Source organism: Peromyscus maniculatus, chromosome 1 (assembly GCF_049852395.1).
Source record: "Peromyscus maniculatus bairdii isolate BWxNUB_F1_BW_parent chromosome 1, HU_Pman_BW_mat_3.1, whole genome shotgun sequence".
Taxonomy (NCBI): Eukaryota; Metazoa; Chordata; class Mammalia; order Rodentia; family Cricetidae; genus Peromyscus; species Peromyscus maniculatus.
The window spans coordinates 37,739,464-37,759,454 of record NC_134852.1 but is presented as its reverse complement, the minus strand read 5'-3'; the positions used below and the strand labels follow the sequence as shown (position 1 = coordinate 37,759,454).

Sequence of the window (19,991 nt, the reverse complement as noted above, 5' to 3'; positions counted from 1 at the left end):
CCTCTGCGGGGATGGGGGCACGTGGGCTGAACCTCGTCAAGCTTCTGCATGGGGCTCTGGCACCTGCCTGTGTGCTGCTCTCGGCATGGGGACAGAGACCGGCTTCCTTGCATGCGGGGGCCCTGTGCAGGCCGTGGAGAGGCCTGCCGAGATGGGAACACAGGGAGGGAGCACTGTGGATGGCAGCCGGCTCCAGGCTGTGGCATCCTGAGTGGGCAAGAGGGACCTGGGTGGGGGTGGGGAGCAGTCGCGCCGCAGTCTCCAAGAGGGAAGCAGCAAGCCCTGGAGACCTTCTCTGGGACACCGAGGGATGGCCTGGGGAAGGACATGGTGCCAGCTCCTGATGAGCAGGTAGTCCGCACCACATACGGTGGTGCTGGGGGTTGGGTGCTGGATAGAGGGGCAATGGGATGTGTGGAGAGGGGTCAGGTACTGGAATTTGGGGGTGCTGAGTGCCAAGAAAGGAGCTGGGATGAGGATAGAAGGCAAACAGTAAGAAGAGGATTGGGGAGCAGGAATGGGGCCCCAGAGCCTAGAGTTTGCAGGGAAAGAGGCTGCTGGGAAAACCAGCCCGGGCAGCAGGGCAAGCTGCAGATACCCACAGGAGAGAGAGCTTCCCCTGGCAGTGTGAAAGGAACGTGAGGGCTACTGGGGGACACCGTGAACTTCTGTGTATAGAAGGCAGGAGAGTGTGGAGGGCTGAGGCCCAAGAATTTTGGAGAGGAGGCAGGCAGGGGTTAGGAGGTGGCAGAAATACGAAAAGGACCCTTGGAAGAAGGGATAAGCAGAGTGCAGGGGTGGTCTCCCTGTATATCCTAAGGACACCCCCAGACTGGCTGGCTGAAGGGGTAGTTTGGGGAAACATGGGGATACAGGGTGGTATGAAGTGAGGTGTAGAAGAGGGAGGAGGCTTCCAGGGAGGAAGGATAGAGGCAACTGCAGGAAGCTGAGAAGCAGGAAAGCGAGGAGATTTGGGGCTGGGAGTACCACATCTGGCAGAGGGCGCACAAAGAGCTGTAGAAATAGAGAGACACTTCTGCAGCATGCTGGGGTCCATAAGAGAGGGAGGGGCAGACGTGGGGGCTGTGGTAATGGAAGGGCTTGGCTGTTACTGGGGTGTGTGGCTTTCTGGAAACCTAGCTGTGGTCTTGACAGTTCTAGCTGATGTGATCTTGAGCAGGCCCTTGCTCTGTGCCTTAGTTTACATAGCTTTAAAGATGGGAACACTCACAATCAACCCCACCCAGAAATGCTGTAATGACTTAAATATTAAATGACCCAAAAGTGGTTGGCATTGCATGATTCTTGATGTATTTGTGTCACTAGCCGAAGTTAGGATAAACCCCAGAGGCTGGAGGGGCATTTGGGGTTTGTCTTAGTCAAGGCTTTCAAACACCATGAAAGCAAGTTGGGGAGAAAAGGGTTTATTTGGTTTACACTTCCCTAACACTGTTCGCTGAAGGAAGTCTAGACAGGAACTCAAACAGGGAAGAATCCTGGAGACAAGAGCTGATGCAGAGGCCATGGAGATGTGATGCTTACTGGCTTGCTTCCCATGGCTTGCTCAGCCTGCTTTCTTATAGAACCCAGGACCTCCAGCTCAGATATGGTACCACCCACAATGGGCTGGGCCCTTCCCAATCAGTCACTGGTTAAGAAAATGCCCTACAGCAGAATGCTATGGAGGCATTTTCCCAATCAAGGTTCCCTCCTTTCAGATAACTCTAGTTTGTGTGTCAAGTTGACATAAGACTAGCCAGCATAGAGGTCTCCTGCTGAACTTTGGGGTAAATGTATGTGTCTGAGGTATGGGTGGTGTGACATGAAAGGAATTGTAACTACAGTTACTCAAGTATTTTCTCAGGTATGAAAGAATGTTACTTATCAGCCAGGTATAGTGGTACACACCTTGAATCCCAGCACTCGGGAGGCAGAGGCAGGCAGATCTCTGTGAGTTTGAGGGCAGCCTGATCTACAGAGTGAGTTCCAAGACAGCCAGAGCTGCATAGTGAGAGCCTGACTGGAAAACAAATACACAGTGTTACTGTGTGTCTCTGCAGAGTTTCTTAACCTTTTTGTGTCTTACTTCTTCACCCATAAAATGGAAGTTAGTGGTATTAAGCCTTCTTCCTGGCCTGGCTGAGAGGAGCTAGCCCGGTGGGTCTGTTGTGAAGGGCTTTCAGCGCTGCCAGACCTGCAGCGAGCCTTGGCATATGATCAAGTGTCTTGTGTCTGAGGACAGGGTACGCAGGAGAAGGCTGATTTGTAGAGCTGGGGCTGAAAGAGATTGCAGAGTTCACCCCAACACTAGGAAGGCTGAAACAAGAGGATTGATGTGAGTTGTAGACCAGCCTGGGTTGGAGAGAGAGAGAGAGAGAGAGAGAGAGAGAGAGAGAGAGAGAGAGAGAGAGAGAGAGAGAGAGAGAGAGAAAGGGAGAGGGAGAGAGAGGAGGGGGAGAGAGGGAAGGAGAGGGGGAGAGAGAAGAGAGGGAGAAGAGAGAGGGAAGAGAGAGAGAGAGGAGGGGAGAGAGGGACTTCAGAGTGTGGGGAAAGGTGAGGGCAGCAGGCATGCATGAATGACTGAGGGTGACTTTGCCTTGGTGAGGTGTAAGGGGGGCCTGAAGGGCATTGTTGCTCATGAGGAGGCTCTTGGGAGTGTGGAGAGGGTGTGACAGAGTAGTAAGGACATACGGACTTAGAAGAGGTTATCACCGTGTGTCGGGATGGGGACGAGACCGTCGCAGAACACAGTCAGAGCCAAACTGCCCTGACCTCTGAATAATCTCCCCGACTGTCCATTCACCTTCCAGCCTCCTTAGACCCATTTCTCCCATCCCCCCTCACCCCTCCCCTTTCTCCAGCCCTTCAGTCTTCTCCCAGCACCTGCTCCATGCAGCTGCAAAGACTGCTGGGGGGAACTGGGGAGGTCTGTGGGGGAGGAGGTGAGAACCTATGGACAGGTTTGTTGGCCTCTGGGTAAGCGCAATGGCTGGGGTATGCCTCTGTGTGCATGCATGATGTGGTGCCCATTCAGCATGGCAAGGACAGAGGCAGCACACAGGCATGTGCACAATACCCACTGATGTATGGGTGCACAGGTTTTTCCCGTGGAAGCTGTGGGGGTCATGGGAACCTAGAGAGGCACTGGTGGGGGGAGGTGGCATTAGAATACAGTAGGCACACAATTAGGTGTTATCCCCGTGTGCTGGGAGGTACTCAGAGGGCGTGTGATGGGAATACACTGATATCAAAGTGAGGAGAGTCAGAATCAGGGCATACTGGGATGTGTGGGGGTGTCACTGAAATATACTGGAGTACTTGTGGAGGGCTGTTAGCTGAATATGTGGGGGTGGGTAATTGGGGAGCCCGCATGGATATTATTGGAGTGGCTTAGAGCCACACAGATCTAACTGGGATTTGTTGTGTGTGTGTGTGTGCGCGTGCGTGCGTGCGTGCGTGCGTGCGTGCGTGTGTGTAGGGGGGATGTCTGAGCATTGCTGCAACACAGAGCGTGTGCATGGCACTGGCCCTGGGTTCTAGATGCTAACAAAGACTGCTGCTGCAAAGAGACGCTGCAGTGGGTGTGTTCTAGTGGTGCATGTGTTATGGGGTATTCTGAAAGGCAGTGGCCTGAGGTAGAGCAGTTCAAGTGTCCCTGCCCGTATACTGGGATGAACAGAGAATGGCTGCTGCTTGCTGAGGCGGTAGAGTGGTGATCCGGGATCTGAGGCTGTGTTGCAGCCAACCTGAGCAAGCATAGAAAAGAGTGCCACGATTGGAGTTTTATTGGTTTTCTCCGTGTTTATATCCTACTAAGAGGTCCTGGTGAGATATATGACTCTAGAACTGACACCATATTCGGGAGAATTGGTGTTTATTGTTTTCCAATGCTGGTAATGGAACCCAGAGCCTTTGTGCATGCTAAGCAGGGGCTCTACCACTGAGCCACACCCCAGCCCCTCACTGGGGATTCTAGGCAGGGGCTCTACCACTGAGCCACACCCCCAGCCCCTCACTGGGGGATTCTAGGCAGGGGCTCTACCACTGAGCCACACCCCCAGCCCCTCATTGGGGGATTCTAGGCAGGGGCTCCACCACTGAGCCACACACCCCAGCCCCTTACTGGGGGATTCTAGGCAGGGGCTCTACCACTGAGCCACACCCCAGCCCCTCACTGGGGGATTCTAGGCAGGGGCTCTACCACTGAGTCACACCTCCAGCCCCTCACTGGGGGATTCTAGGCAGGGGCTCTCACTGAGCCACACCCCAGCCCCTCACTGGGGGATTCTAGGCAGGGGCTCTACCACTGAGCCACACCCCAGCCCCTCACTGGGGGATTCTAGGCAGGGGCTTTACTGCTAAGCTATATCCCCAGCTCTCCTTTCACATTTTATCTTCAGACACAGCCTCACTAAGTTGCTCAGGCTGATCTTGAGCTTTTGATCCTCTTTCTCAGCAAACCCCTGCAGTAGCTGGCATGACAGGCTTGCATCACCAGGACTGGTAATTGGTGTGTGACCAGAGTGTACGGACAGCCTGTGTCTGTGTGACACACTTGACACTTAGCAAGAGATGCAGCAGTCAGCACTGTCTACCGGAACTTTTAATAACTGACAGGAATGTCCTGTGTCAGCGCTGTCATCAGGAGCATCACGTGGCCACTGAGGAGCTGACACCTTACATTTAATTTTGATTAATGCTGATAAAAAAAAAAATAGTCACGTGCACCTAGCAGCTACCATACGGGACAGGGTAATGTAAACATTGTTTCGATTGGTCCTCTGGAGGTATTCCTGTAGTAAAGGAGATGGGATGTGTTAGTACATTCACTCTCTTAACTTAACACTTTGGCCTGAGGACATGGTGTGGGCTTTGTGCTACACCGTGTGTGTAGTACAACTTCTAAACTCTCTCACAGTCTCTTCAGGAAGGTTCCCCCGATAGACTTGGAAACTGAAGCACAAAAGGTTAAAGTCATAGGTTCAAGGTCACAGACAGGAAGCTGCCCGCCAGGACCCAGGCAGGGCTGTGAAAATTCGGAGGCTCCTCTGCCCACCCCACTGGGTGCCTGGTGCACCGTGGGCTCAGTAACAGTTCTGCTGAATGGATGGGTGGATGGAGTCACGGAAGGATGAATGAGGAAAGCGTGGGTGGGAACAAGAGCTCCCTGGGCTTTGAGGGGGTGTCGTGAGCATAAGTACAGACTGGATGGGGGTGGGAACTGCAGTGAATGGTCTCCATGCAGGGGCTGGGGCACCCTGTGACTGGATGGGGCACCGACTCTGTGCCTCATGAGCCCTTCTCCATCCCCCCATCCCTTCCTCCTGCCTCCTGCCAGTGATTACATCATCAAGGAGAAGACAGTCTTACTGCAGAAGAAGGACAGTGAGGGGTTCGGGTTCGTGCTACGGGGGGCCAAGGGTGAGTGCTGGCCGGGGAGGGGATGGGAGATCCTCTCTGACCCAAGAAGCAGGGCCTGGATAGGGAGGATGGAAAAAGAGAAGGGACCCCCTACACACACACCCTTAAGCCCACCCATTGCCCCACCCTGGGGTGCTGGTCCCTCAGCTCCAATGAGTCCTCTGTGACTTGGGTCTGAGCCCCATCCCCTGCTCGGCCTCTCCACCCCCTCCTCTCCGACCCCGCCGGCTCCTCCCCGTCTGCAGCGCAGACCCCCATCGAGGAATTCACCCCCACCCCGGCCTTCCCGGCGCTGCAGTACCTCGAGTCTGTGGACGAGGGTGGCGTGGCATGGCGGGCTGGACTACGAATGGGAGACTTCCTCATCGAGGTGAGCCCCAGACACACTGTGCTTCTGGGTCCCCGGGGACAAGCCCTAAGCCCACAAACTGTGCTGCTCTGGTCATCACATTGAGTCTGTGGAGTCATCCCGCCCAGAACTCTCCCTGGACTCTTGAAAGGTGCCCGTACTGTGTGGTGGCTCACACCTGTCATTCCATCTAGTCACCTGGGCTGCCTCATGAGTTCCAGGCCAGCCTGGGCCACAGAGTATAAACGTGCCTGAAAATAAAAATAAAAAAGTGTCACAGAATTGTCCCCAATATATGCAATACAGAGACATGAAGGGTGCAAGTCAGCCCATTCCTGGGGACATGGGAGTTATAGGGAGCCATGGGAGGGTCATAGGGATGAGAAAGGTTGGCGTAGGAGGTCACTCTGTCAGGGGCTCTGGAGCTGAAAGTCTACCCTTCCTTCGTGACGCAGGTGAATGGACAGAATGTAGTAAAGGTTGGCCACCGTCAGGTGGTCAACATGATCCGCCAGGGAGGCAACACACTGATGGTCAAGGTGGTGATGGTGACCAGACACCCAGACATGGACGAGGCCGTGCACAAGAAAGGTACTCCCTCACCGCTGTGGCCTTAGCTGTGATGGCAGAGAGCTGGCCTGGCACACACAGCCCTGGGCTCCAGCCCCAAAGCTGCAGGAAGAGGCATGCATCATGGTGCACACCTGCAATCCTAGCACTCGGGAGGTGGAGGCAGGAGGATCAGAAGTCCGAGGTCATCCTGGGCTACTTAGTGAGTTTGAGCTAGCCTAGGCTACATGAGACCTTGTATCAAAATAAAGGGGCTTCTCCAGCCACCAAATTAAGAGTCTTAAGGCCACTCCTCAACGCCCCCACAAGGCCCTCCTTCCCCTTCAAGGCCTGCCTGTTCATAACCTTTCTGGGGAGAAACTGAGGCAGAGAAGGCTCAGCGTGCTGGGGTGCTGTTCTCAGAGTTCTGGAAGCACAGTGAAAGGAATGGGTGTCAAGGGGTCTTCTCCCTGCAACACTGACACCTCCCACCCGTCCCCACCTTTCCAGCATCCCAGCAGGCTAAGCGGCTCCCGCCCCCAGCCATCTCCCTGCGTTCCAAGTCTATGACCTCAGAGCTGGAGGAAATGGGTGAGCCTGCGGGGCTGCCGGGGCCGAGGGCCAGGGGCGGCCAGGGGCCAGGGGCTGGACCACCCTTGACTTTGTCAGTGTTGTTAGTCACGAGGGGTCCTTGTCCTCCTCCTGTCCCGCCCCCCCTCCATGTCCTTGGGCCAGGTTCTATGGCCTGCCTGTGTGTCACTGGGGAGTTTTTCAGAGTCTCCCCTCTGCCCTCTTGTATCTCTGTTTCTCTGTCCCGGGTCTCTGGGGGTCTGTATGTGTCCCCCGCCATGGGTCACTCTCCTTTTGTCCCCTCCCCCTTCTACTGGCTCCCTCAACCAACAGAAGAAGGTTAGCAGCTCCTTGCAGGCAGAATCTCACGACCTGGGGCGGGTCTCGTTTCCCCCTGACCTGGGGCCAGTTGGGCAGATGACTGACTGTCCCACCACTCGGGTGCCTAGGGAGGTGGGCATTCCAAAGAGGGGCCCCTCACCTCCCCTTGATGTCCTAACTCTTGGCTCCTCTGCTGTCTACCCCTGGGCTAGTCTCCCCCTGGAAGAAGAAATTTGGTGAGTGGGCTCAGGTCTGGTGGGAGGGTCCCAGTCTCCCGACCCCACCGGCGGATTTACCCTTCCCCTGACCCCAGCCCCTCACTGCCCCCACCTCGCGCTGGCCACACCCGCTGGTCCACACCTGCCGGCCTGCCCTCTGCGGGGCGCCCTTGATCTTCATCCTTCTCCTTTGCCCACAGAATATGAACAACAGCCTGCGCCAGTGCCCAGCATGGAGAAAAAGCGGACTGTGTATCAGATGGCACTCAGTAAGATGTCACAGCATGGCTCCCCAAATCCCCCACCCTACAGCCTCTGGGGATGCCGCGTGCACTCCTTGCCTCTTCCTTCCTGTGAGCTCAGCACTGGGGCCCTGGAACCCCGGTTGCTTCACACCATCCTTGTACCACCCACTCTCCTGTGCTTTGTCATCAGCGGGCCCTGCCTGCTGGGCTGGGGGGTGTCCTCAGAGACAGAAACAGGACCCCGTGAGCTCTTTATCATACCCCAGGGCAGCCAGGGCTCTGCGGAGGGCCGAGGTAACTTTCCCTTTCACTGTCTCTTTGACTGTCTTTACTTCCCCACAGACAAACTGGATGAGATCTTGGCGGCTGCTCAGCAGACCATCAGTGCAAGTGAGGGTCCTGGGCCTGGTGGCCTCGCGTCCCTGGGCAAGCACCGGCCCAAAGGATTCTTTGCCACTGAGGTAGGTAACCTGGTGTAGAAGGAAACTGAGGGGATCATGTGCTATGTGAAGACTCCCAAATGTCTTTTACATCTAAGCTCGACGCTAGTCCAGAGAAGTACCACACTCTTCCTCCTCTCCCATCTCATCTCCCCTCTTTCCTTCCCACCTTAGGGATCTCATGTAAGACAAAGGGATGCTATAGAGATGTGGGTTTATGCCTATCATCCCAGATCCTGGGAAGCTGAGTCAGGAGGGTTACTGTGAGTTTGAGTTCAGGCTAAGCTACATAGGGAGACCTTTTCTCCAGACCCGGGCTGGGGGGGGGGGGCGGCGGGGGAGGGAGTCATAGTTATATATCCTAGATGCTCAACAGAGGTTTGATGGCTATTAAAATATTGATCCTGGGACTGGAGAGACGGCTCAGGGGTTAAGAGTGTTTACTGTTCTTGAAGAAGACTGACAATTGCCTACAACTCCAGCTCCAGAAGTTCTGATGCCCTCTTCTGTCCTCCTAGGGCACAGCACTGTCCACGTGCACGGTCCCACATACAGACACGTGGACACACACATGATTTTTTTTTTTTAAATAGAGTTGAAAGTAATCGAAGAAGACACCTAATGCCGACCTCTGGCCCCCACACACATTGTTCACACACTGTGAACAATGGATTGTGTGCCCTCTCCACCTGCCTTTCCCCACAGGCAAAGGCTGATCTCTATCAAGTTCAACATGTTTCAGATATTGTATTCCATACAGATTACCTCATTCCTGCCTTAGAATCTTCTTGTGAGGTATGCAGCAGTGGTTAGCTCACTTACAGATATGGAAATGAAACTCAGAAAAGACCCAAACCCTGCCTGGGCTCTTCTGCCAGGGCCCTGCTGACTCTGCCCCCATGGGTTTGGCCCTTTGACACCAACACACGCACATCAGACCTGTGTGTGCTAGTCTACACTCCAGCTGTCACTTCTGGAGGTAACCCACTGCCTGGCATCTCCCTTAGCCTGTGCCCTCTGCCTGCCAAGGCTCTGTCCTCGGGCCACACTCACAGCCTGGTGGCCCAGAGGCATTTGCTCTAAGGTGAGCCCAGGATCTGCCTGGCAGGGTGGCGTGGGCTTTCTTAGCTGTGCTCTGCATCTGGGTCTTAGATCAAGTGCGGAGTGATGCTTAGAGAGACAACCTGTGGTGTGGACACTAAAATAACTGTTCTGTGGGGGGGGGGGGGTTGAACGTACAGTCTCATGCATTTTACCACTGAGACATACCTCCAGCTCCTTCATTGGGGGATCCTAAAAAGGGGCTTTACCACTGGGTTATGCCCTCAGGCCCTCACTGAGGAGATTCCAGGCCAGCAGTTCTCAATGTGTGGGTTAGGACCCCTTTTACAGGGGTCACAAAGCAGACACCCTGCCTATCAGATATTTACAGTTCATACCAGTAGCAAAATTACAGTTATGAAGAAGCAATGAAATAATTTTAGGTTGGGGGTCCCCACAGCATTCAAGGGAGGCAGTGTTAAGAACGTTGAGAAGCTCTCTCACTCAGCCACACCCCATCCCCTCACTGGGGGATCCTAGGCAGTGACTCTGCTGAGCCACACCTCCAGCCCCTCACTGGGGGTGTTATGTAAGCGCTGTAAGTGTCTACACCTCCAACCTTCAAAATAATTTTTTGTTTTTTTGTTTTGTTTTGTTTTTCAAGACAGGGTTTATCTGTGTAGCTTTGGTGCCTATCCTGGAACTCACTCCGTAGACCAGGCTGGCCTTGAACTCACAGAGATCCGCCTGGCTCTGCCTCCCAAGTGCTGGGATCAAAAGCGTGTGCCACTACACCCAGCTCTTCAAAATAATTTTTAAGTGCATTTTGAAGTCAGAAGTAGTGACTCACACCTATAATCCAAGCGTTCCAGGGGCTGAGGCAGGAGGATTGCCATGAGTTTTAAGGACCAACCTAGGCTTCAGAGTGCGACTGATTCAGAAAGCCAAAGGGTAAAACAGATTTGTTTCTACAGCGATATCAGTAGACACACGTTTCTACAGCGATATCAGTAGATATCAGTAGGCTGGGCTGTGGTGCCTAAGTGCTGAAGCTGCGAAGTCTGCAGCAGCATCTCTACACTGTTTGTAGAGATGCTGCTGCGATGAGGGAGGGAGATCTCTGGGATCTCTTGGGAAGCAGGGGTGCAGCCGCCCATCTTGCTGAGACTAGCAGAGCTCACTGCCTGTAGCTGGAAGGGAGAAAGGGGCCGAGCTTTCCACAGGATGGTGTGAAGACAGGTGTGTCATTTATCCCTCAAGACCACACACCCCGACCCCAGAGAGCCCCTGCTTTTATGCAGAGGCAGGGAGCAGGTTTTGCAGCCAGATTCCTGGAGTTTCCAGTGTAGAGGCTACTTCTCTGGCTAGTAGAGTGTCCTGCAGGCCCCAGCCCTCCCTTCATGCCCATCCTTGGCTTCTTAGGATGTCTGAAATGTCTGCAATTGTTAGGGTGGGTTATCTGCTGTGCCATCCTTCCACACAAGTTCAGAGTAAGAAAAAAAAAAATGAGAGCTGGGGGTGCATCCTGTGGAAGAGCGCATACCTAGCAGGTGAAAGGCCCTGTGTTCAATCTGCAGCACCAATAAAGGGGGGAGGGGCAGAAAGGAAGCCGGGAGGCAGAAAGAGGAGGAAAAGAGAAGGAAAGGAATGAAGCATGGAGGAAAGGGAGGAGGGAGGCGGGAAGAGAGTGTGGGGTGAGAGAAATGGAGGGAGGATGGAGACAGGAGGCAGGCAGAGAGAGGAACCAAAAGGGCACAGGTCCTGCAGCCTGGCTGTGCATTCCTATCCTGGACATATCCTCTCCCTCTGTGGCTTTGAACCATGCTACCTCATCCCCAGCATTTGTTTCCTGCTCTGTAAAATTGGTTGAAGCCTGGCTGCACTCAGGAGGGTCAACTCCTGTCACGCAGGGCTCTCGACACCAGCAGTCTCCCTCTGCAGCTGGGTGTGATCACCCTCTGCTCTCACTCCCTGGAGCCTGACCCTTCACATCCGCTTCTGAGTTGCGTGGATCCCTGTCATCTGACAGCCTCAGCCCGCATCCAGCCCATCTCTTGCTTGTGTGTGTGCAAGTGTGTATGCGCATGTGCCTGTGGACACCAGAGGACAGCCTTCGGTGTCCATCCTCGGGTGCCAATCGTATTGTGTTTTGAGGTATCTCAAAAACAGGGTCTCTTGCTGCACCTGGAGGTCACCAATAGGCTAGACTGGCTTGTCAGCAAGCCCCAGAGGGCCACCTGCCTTCTCCACCCAGCATTATGATTACATACACGTGCCACCACACTAGGCTTTTCCTGTGGGGTCTGGGAATTGAACTCGGGTCCTTTCTTGGGCTTACATGGTAGGCACTTGACCAACTGAGCCATCCCCCAGCCTTAGCGCTTAAATTTTGATACTTCTGTTTCTTTCTTGTTAATCATGTAGCAGATGCTTGAACAAATTTAAAGACAGGAGCTCACAACCTCTTATTGCAGTTATTCTATATATGGACAGACTTCTAGAAAGTTCTTCCTTACATGGACCCCAAATTTACCTTCTCTGAACTTCTACCTTTTCATCATGGTCTTCTCCAACAAGGTTCCTTGGAGAGGAAGGATCATCTCAATTTTATAGAAGACAAATGGGTGTTAGGGAATTGAACTCACTTGCTCAGGACTCTTGGAAAATGTAGATCTAATCAAAATGGAGGTCTGCTGAGACTGGCCCCACTGTAAGCTAACCCAAGCAGGTGGGGTGTTTTTTTCCAAATAATTATTTTTTTAAGTGTGTGTTTGTAGGGGGGCAGTATATATTGGGCATGTGTATGTGGTGTAGGCATGTGGTGTGTAGCATGTGTATGTATGGTCTATGTGTATAGTATGGTGTATTTATGGTGAGTGTACATGGTATGTATATATGTGTATGATATATGTGGTATGTTTATGAGTATATGGTGTGTGTATAGTGTGTGTATGTGTGTATGGTGTGGGGTGTGTGGTATACAGTGTACGGTGTGGGGGGTATGGTGTGTGTGTGGTGTGTGTATGATGTGAGGGGTGAGGGTGGTATACATGTGGTGGTGGTGGGTAGGGTGTATGGATTGTGTTTATGTGTGTGTGGTGTGCAAGTGTGACACATTCCAAGACCAGAGCAGAGCAGATATCTTCCTCCATCACTCTCTGTCTTGTGCCTTTGAGACAGAGTCTCACTGAACCAGAAGCTCACAGGTTTGTCTAAATTGGCAATCTGTCAAGATCTAGGGATCCACCTTTCCCCTCACCACACATGCACCTCGATGCAGGTATTACAGGCCTGGGCAGCCAGGCCCAGATTTTTATGTAGGTCCTGGAGATTCAAACTCAGGACCTCGCACTTGCAGAACAAGGGCTCTTACACTGAGACATCTCCCAGCCCCACCCATTGTTTTGACCTGAGCTTTTCTGAAGGTGATCTTTGCTCAGGCCGGGCTCCCTTCAGAACCTGCTCTTCTCCCGGGGAGCCTTCCCTGTTGCTCTCATTACCTCAGGGCTCCTCAGTCCGTTCCAGGCACCCTAACGTCACTTCTTTCACACCAGTATTTGTGACTCTCACCCCTCCCTTTTTACCACCTCCCCCTCGGGGCACCCTGACCCCTCCCCCATCACCCTGACCCCTCCCTCATCCCCATGCGCCTTCCCTGTCCACCTGTCCCCTCCCCCCCACCACAGCCCCTTCCCCATCATCCTGACTGTCCTCCTGATCCCTGATCCCTGTGAGGAGCCTTTTCTAGACTCTGGGACTCTTCGCTCGTCTAATGGGGTAACAGACACCTAAGCTGGGGTTGCCTGGGGACCCGTGGAAACAGCACCTCCTCAGGGTATCCGTCTTTCCAGGTTTGGGCTATTGTTCCTTTTTTCTTGAGTATTTGTTATTTTCCTGAGACAGGGTCTCCTGCTGTAGCTGACTCTGCCTGGAACTCACTTGTAGACCAGGCTAGTCTGGAACTCATGGTAATTCTCCTGCTTCAGCCTCTCCAGTTCTGGGATGACAAGTGTAAATCACCACACTGGACTCCGTGTTCAATTCTCTAATTTATTTGCAGCCGCCTTTCATATAGATATAGCCAGGACATCTGTGGCTTCTAGAACAGACCTTGTTAGTGGAATGAATGAGACCCAGGTAGGCCCATGCAGGGATGGCGCCCTCAAGACCCAGGAAAGCCTTGAATCTCTCAGGCCATCACTGCCCTCCAGAGCTCTCTGGGAGGATGGAAATAGTCCACATGTCTTGTATGGATTCAAACACAGCCAGTGTGATGAATGGATGGAAAGTCAGATGGACAGAAAAAAATTATGGATACTTGGAATAATAGATAGAATGGTGGATGGAAGATAGATGGATGGAATGATGAATAGATGAAATACTGGATGGATGGTCTAACAGATGGATGCATGCAATGATGGATGGGTGGAATGATGGACACAAGATCAGACAGATGGGTAGGTGGAAATGATGAATGCACAAAACAATGGATAGATGGTGGGACAGACAGAAATTTTTCTTTAATGAGATAAATGGGGCTGGAAAGATGGTTCAGTGGTTAAGAGGCTTTGTTGTGTCATCGTGAGGGTGGGAGTTTGGATCCCAGGCTCACATAGCCCAGCACCCCCCAAATCTGAAACTCTAACTCCGGTGCCCCATCTGGCCTCTGTGAGCAGAGAGGCATGTGTGAGCACCTGCACGCACACGCACGCACACGCACGCACACGCACGCAGACACACACACACACACACACACACACACACACACACACGCGCGCGCGCGCGCACAGACACACATCCTTGAGATACTGATGGATTGGAATTGAAGAGCAGCTCTCGGGCTGCAGGAGCTCATGGGGGTCTCTGAGGTGAGGGCGGTGACTGTGTGCCAGGCTGGCTTCATATCTCTGTGTTTCTGTGGGTCTGACATAGGCCACAGCTGCTGGGATCAGAACGGAGGTCCTCGTGTGTGTGTGTGTGTGTGTGTGTGTGTGTGTGTGTGTGTGTGTGTGTGTGTGTCAAAGTACTTTACAGCTCAGCAGTCTCCCCAGCCCTGATTTCTTTTGAAAGATTCTGCCAAGTCTGGAAAAGAGACCAGAAAGGCATGAACAAGGGACGAGGCAGCTGCTGCAGGCCAGAAGGGTGTCACCTGGGCACAGGCCATGACTGCAGGTGGCGCCTGGTTTCCTGGGACAGCTCATCTGCTTGCTTTTCTTTTCTTCTCCCGACTGCCACCCCAGAGAGCGTTCTCCCAGGAGCTGCTTTCTAGCTTCTCCACACCATGTTTCTGCCATGCAGGAACTCAGAGGAGAAAGTAAGCAACCCTCGGGGTGTGGCGAACTCTGACTGATCCTCCTCTGCTCTCTTCTCTCTCTTTCTCTCTCTAACTGCTGCACTGAAGTCGAGCTTTGATCCCCACCACCGCTCCCAGCCAAGTTACGACCGGCCTTCCTTCCTGCCTCCTGGACCTGGCCTTATGCTCCGGCAGAAGTCTATTGGTATGTCTCCAAGAATGGGATGTGGCCCGGGAGCACAAGAGAGGACTGTCTAGGTTTGGTAATGTGTTCCAGCACCACATTTGACCCTGGTTAGATGAGGTCCAGTTTGGATGAATCCCAGGTTTGCTTCTGCCCAGCTGTGTGACTTGGGGTGGGTAGCATCTAGAAACCGGGATCTTGTGTTCAGAGGGTGGAGCGTTGGTAGCAGGCAGGTAGTAAGTGGAGGCAGATACTTGTTGAAGGAGAAGCCAGCTGCTTCCTGCGCGGCTCTGTGTAAAATGATAGATAGCCTTTTCTTCTCAAGCCTGCTTTAAACTCACTCCAAGTCACCATTATCATGTGCGCAGACCTTTGAACAATTAGTAAACGGCGCCCCCTCGTGGCCGGATGATGAAACTCCATTTAATTGAGCCTTCTCCCCGGAGCCCCTGCTGGTGATTGCTGTTGCGCAGTGCACAGCTTGTATCTAGGGAGAGCTGGGCCAGTTTCCAATTCCTCCCTCGGTCTTGTGTGTCTCAACAGGGGCTGCGGAAGATGACAGACCCTACCTAGCACCCCCAGCCATGAAATTCAGCCGTAGTCTGTCTGTCCCCGGTTCAGAGGACATACCCCCACCACCCACCACATCCCCACCAGAACCTCCCTACAGCACACCTCCGGCCCCCTCCTCTTCTGGCCGCCTCACTCCCTCCCCTCGGGGAGGCCCCTTCAACCCCGGTTCTGGGGGTCCCCTCTCGGCCTCCTCCCCTTCATCTTTCGATGGGCCATCTCCTCCTGACACCCGTGGTGGGGGCAGAGAGAAGAGCCTGTATCACGGTGGAGCCCTACCCCCCGCCCATCATCATCCACCTCATCATCACCATCATCACGCCCCACCTCCACAGCCCCACCATCACCATGCACACCCTCCTCACCCACCGGAGATGGAGACAGGAGGTTCCCCCGACGATCCCCCACCTCGATTGGCCCTGGGACCCCAGCCTAGCCTTCGAGGCTGGCGGGGCGGAGGACCCAGCCCAACCTCAGGGGCCCCATCGCCTTCCCACCACAGTAGCAGCGGAGGCAGCAGCGGCCCCACTCAGGCTACCGCCCTGCGCTACTTCCAGCTGCCCCCGAGGGCGGCCAGTGCAGCTATGTACGTGCCTGCTCGCTCGGGCCGAGGTCGCAAGGGCCCACTGGTCAAGCAGACCAAAGTGGAAGGCGAGCCCCAGAAGGGCAGCCTCCCTCCTGCGTCCTCCCCAACATCCCCGGCGTTGCCGCGGCCTGAACCACCTCCGCCCGGGCCGTCGGAGAAAAATTCCATCCCCATCCCTACCATTATCATCAAAGCCCCATCCACCAGTAGCAGCGGCCGCAGCAGCCAGGGGAGCAGCACAGAGGCCGAGCCCCCCACCCAGCCCGACAGCGCGGGCGGTGGCGGATCCTCGCCCAGCCCTGCGCCTGCCACGTCCCCGGTGCCGCCGTCCCCGTCGCCCGTGCCCACCCCTGGGTCGCCCAGCGGCCCGGCCACCCTGGACTTCACCAGCCAGTTTGGAGCAGCCCTGGTGGGCGCGGCGCGGAGGGAGGGAGGCTGGCAGAACGAAGCCCGGCGGCGGTCCACGCTGTTCCTGTCCACCGATGCGGGAGATGAGGATGGAGGCGACAGCGGGCTGGGCCCGGGGGCGCCCCCAGGTCCCCGGCTGCGCCATTCCAAATCCATTGATGAAGGCATGTTCTCCGCCGAGCCGTACCTCCGGCTAGAGTCGGGGGGCAGCAGCGGGGGCTACGGGGCCTATGCAGCCGGCAGCCGAGCCTACGGGGGCAGCGGGAGCAGCAGCGCCTTCACTAGCTTCCTACCCCCGAGGCCCCTGGTGCATCCGCTGACTGGCAAGGCCTTGGATCCCGCCTCTCCGCTGGGGCTGGCCTTGGCCGCCCGGGAGCGGGCCTTGAAGGAATCCTCGGACGGTGGGGGCACCCCCCAGCCGCCTCCGAGACCCCCATCGCCACGCTACGACGCCCCGCCGCCCACCCTTCACCACCACTCACCCCACTCACCCCATTCGCCACATGCGCGTCACGAGCCAGTGTTGCGCCTCTGGGGGGACCCGGCGCGCCGGGAGCTGGGGTACCGGGCAGGCCTAGGGAGTCAGGAGAAGGCTCTTCCCGCCAGTCCACCTGCAGCTCGCCGCTCTCTACTGCACCGTCTACCCCCGACGGCTCCTGGGGTCGGGCCGCTCCTGCTGCAGCTGGGGCCGGAACCCCCAACTCCCCTTCCCGGGGTGAGCAAGGCCTGGCGCACTGCAGCCCCCGAGGAGCCCGAGCGGCTGCCTCTGCACGTGCGGTTCCTTGAGAATTGCCAGGCCCGGCCTCCCGCAGCGGGAGCGAGAGGGTCTTCCACTGAAGATGGGCCTGGGGTTCCACCGCCCAGCCCTCGCAGGGTCTTGCCAGCCTCTCCAACCTCCCCGCGGGTCAGTGAGGAGAACGGCCTTCCGCTGCTGGTCCTGCCGCCGCCAGCCCCTTCGGTGGATGTGGACGACGGCGAGTTTCTTTTTGCGGAGCCGCTGCCTCCACCCCTGGAGTTTTCCAATAGCTTCGAAAAGCCAGAGTCGCCTCTCACGCCCGGGCCTCCCCACCCGCTGCCAGACCCTCCCTCCCCGGCTACCCCTCTACCTGCAGCCCCACCCCCGGCTGTGGCCGCAGCCCCTCCCACCCTGGATTCCACCGCATCTAGCCTGACCTCTTACGACAGCGAAGTGGCCACGCTGACCCAGGGGGCTCCTACGGCTCCTGGGGATACTCCTGCTCCAGGCCCGCCGGCCCCAGCAGCCCCAGCTCCCCCAGCCCCGCAGCCAGGCCCCGATCCTCCACCTGGCACGGATTCTGGAATCGAGGAGGTGGACAGTCGGAGCAGCAGCGATCACCCGCTGGAGACCATCAGCAGCGCGTCCACACTCAGCAGTTTGTCGGCCGAAGGAGGAGGCAACACAGGGGGCGTGGCTGGGGGCGGGGCCGGGGTGGCCAGTGGGACGGAGCTCCTGGACACCTACGTTGCCTACCTGGATGGCCAGGCCTTCGGGGGCAGTGGGACTCCCGGCCCGCCATACCCCCCACAGCTCATGACTCCCTCCAAGCTCCGGGGCCGGGCGCTTGGGGCTGGTGGAAATTTGAGACCTGGTCCCAGTGGGGGACTCCGAGATCCTGTCACCCCCACCAGCCCTACTGTCTCTGTGACCGGAGCTGGAACAGATGGGCTACTGGCCTTGAGTGCTTGCTCCGGACCCTCAACGGCAGGTGTGGCAGGGGGTCCCGTGGCGGTTGAGCCAGAAGTCCCGCCAGTACCTTTGCCCACTGCCTCGTCCTTGCCTCGGAAGCTGCTACCGTGGGAGGAGGGTCCGGGACCCCCACCGCCACCCCTGCCAGGGCCCCTGTCCCAGCCTCAGGCCTCTGCCTTGGCCACGGTCAAAGCCAGCATCATCAGCGAACTCAGCTCCAAGCTCCAGCAGTTTGGTGGGTCCTCTGCCGCGGGAGGAGCTCTGCCCTGGGCTCGGGGAGGCAGCGGGGGCAGCACAGACAGCCACCACGGAGGAGCCAGTTACATCCCAGAGAGGACCTCCTCCCTGCAGCGCCAGAGGTGAGCAGAGGCCTGTGGCTGGCGGGTGGCGGGTGGCTGTGGCAGGTGCTGGAGCCCAAGGTCCCCAAAGAGCCTCGGAGTTACAGAAAACACACTGGGATGTCTTGCAGGAATCGGACCTCTAAGAAGCACACTTTCAGCTCCATGGTCACCATAACCCATGGCCCAAGATGAATGGCTGCATGTTTTTATTTTGTTTTTGATGGTCCTGGGGATCAAACCTAGGGCTTCAGGCATGCTAAACAAGTGCTCAACTACTGAGCCACAGCCACAGCCCCTCACTGGGGGAGTCTAGTCAGGGGCTCACACCCCAGCCTCTTACTGGGGGGCTGTAGGCAGGGGCCCAACCACTGAGCAACACCCCCAACCTTCGTATTATGTTTTGAGTCAGGACCTAACTAAGTTGCTTTGTCTGGCCTTGAACTCTGTTTAGAGTTCAAGAACCAAGTTTAGACTTGTAATCCTCCTGCCTCAACCTCCCCAGTAACTGGAATGACAGACCTACACCACCAAACCTAAGATACAAAATACTAACAACAACAAAAATGCATTAACTGAAAGTGTCTGTGTGGCTCTTCATGGCACCAGGTGGATGACACCTCCCCGTAGAAGGAGGGGGCACAGTGCCTACTTGAAAGGGACTGGGACAGAATTTAACTTGAGCCATTGCTGTCAACATGTGGAGGAGGGCTGGGCATCTTTGAAGGACCTAGCACCCACTAGATGGGAAGATAGGGGCCCGTGCTGGCGTTCCCCAAATACTCCTTAGTTGTGGTCTCTTTGAAGCTGTGACCCACGCATGCAATTGCTAGTCACGGGGAATGATATCCCATCTCTTACTCAGGTGCAGCGAGAGGAGTTTGAAACTCTATAGTGCACTGTAATTCTGTTCCCCACTTAACATTCCAGTGTGGATTTAGCAGACTTTGGAGATACAACAATTCACTCATTATTCTTCATGGGTGGATGGAGGATGATGCATTAGTCATCATATGCATGGATTAGATGTTTAGCCCAGTAGTGTGCCCTCCTAGACAGGTCCAGAGTCCATCTTGCTCCTAGTTTATTAAGGCTCAGATGCCACACCCCCAGCCCCTCACTGGGGGATTCTAGGCAGGGGCTCTACCACTGAGCCACACCCCCAGCCCCTCACTGGGGGATTCTAGGCAGGGAAGGGCTCTACCACTGAGCCACACCCCCAGCCCCTCACTGGGGGATTCTAGGCAGGGAAGGGCTCTACCACTGAGCAACACCTCCAGCTAGACAGTAGGCATAATAATTACAGCTACCCTCCCAAAACAACCCAGGAATTAGTTGGTTACAGTTCTCTCAGAAAAGGTCACCAGACTATGTGCGGGAAGAGTGATCTCCCCAGCGGGAATAGGCAGTTCAGGGCCTGCGGTGTGGCCGGCCGTGCTGAAGGGAGCTCAAGGGATGAGGGGAACCTTTTCCTCCCCTTGTTTCTTCTCTCTTTCATCTCCCTCTCTTCACCTCTCTCTCTCTGTTCTCTGTCCCCATCCCCTTCCATCTCTCTCCCCCTGAATACCCACCCTCTTTTTCGTTTGTTTGTTTTGTTTTGTTTCTGTCTCCCTGTCTTCCACTCTGCTATGACTGACCATAACCAAAAAAGGCAGTATAGAGTAGTGGTTAAGAGCTCAGACTTTGGTGACTTCTAACTGGGCTCTGCCACTCCCTGGCTGTGTGTCCTTAGGCAAGTTTCTTAAGCTCT

The 19,991-nt window shown here is 55.5% G+C and overlaps 1 protein-coding gene across 7 annotated transcripts in view; it reads left to right on the top strand.

Moving 5' to 3' along the window:
• Shank1 (SH3 and multiple ankyrin repeat domains 1) overlaps positions 1-19,991 on the top strand; it is a 61,078-nt gene that overhangs the window by 30,424 nt on the left and 10,663 nt on the right. For 3 of the 7 annotated variants that reach the window (XR_013052726.1, XM_076576180.1, XM_076576192.1), the window contains 9 exons: positions 5,339-5,421; positions 5,667-5,791; positions 6,226-6,361; positions 6,830-6,910; positions 7,423-7,446; positions 7,629-7,697; positions 8,016-8,134; positions 14,556-14,652; positions 15,175-18,262. Coding sequence is in view for 6 of the 7 variants with exons in the window: in XM_076576180.1 (XP_076432295.1) it covers positions 5,339-5,421; positions 5,667-5,791; positions 6,226-6,361; positions 6,830-6,910; positions 7,423-7,446; positions 7,629-7,697; positions 8,016-8,134; positions 14,556-14,652; positions 15,175-18,262 (3,822 nt within the window). In the remaining variant the exon portion in view is untranslated. Of the gene's footprint in view, positions 1-5,338; positions 5,422-5,666; positions 5,792-6,225; positions 6,362-6,829; positions 6,911-7,422; positions 7,447-7,628; positions 7,698-8,015; positions 8,135-14,555; positions 14,653-15,174; positions 18,263-18,372; positions 18,817-19,892; positions 19,974-19,991 lie in introns of those variants that run through there. The other 4 variants (XM_076576196.1, XM_076576188.1, XM_076576203.1 and 1 more) reach the window with 3 other exon arrangements.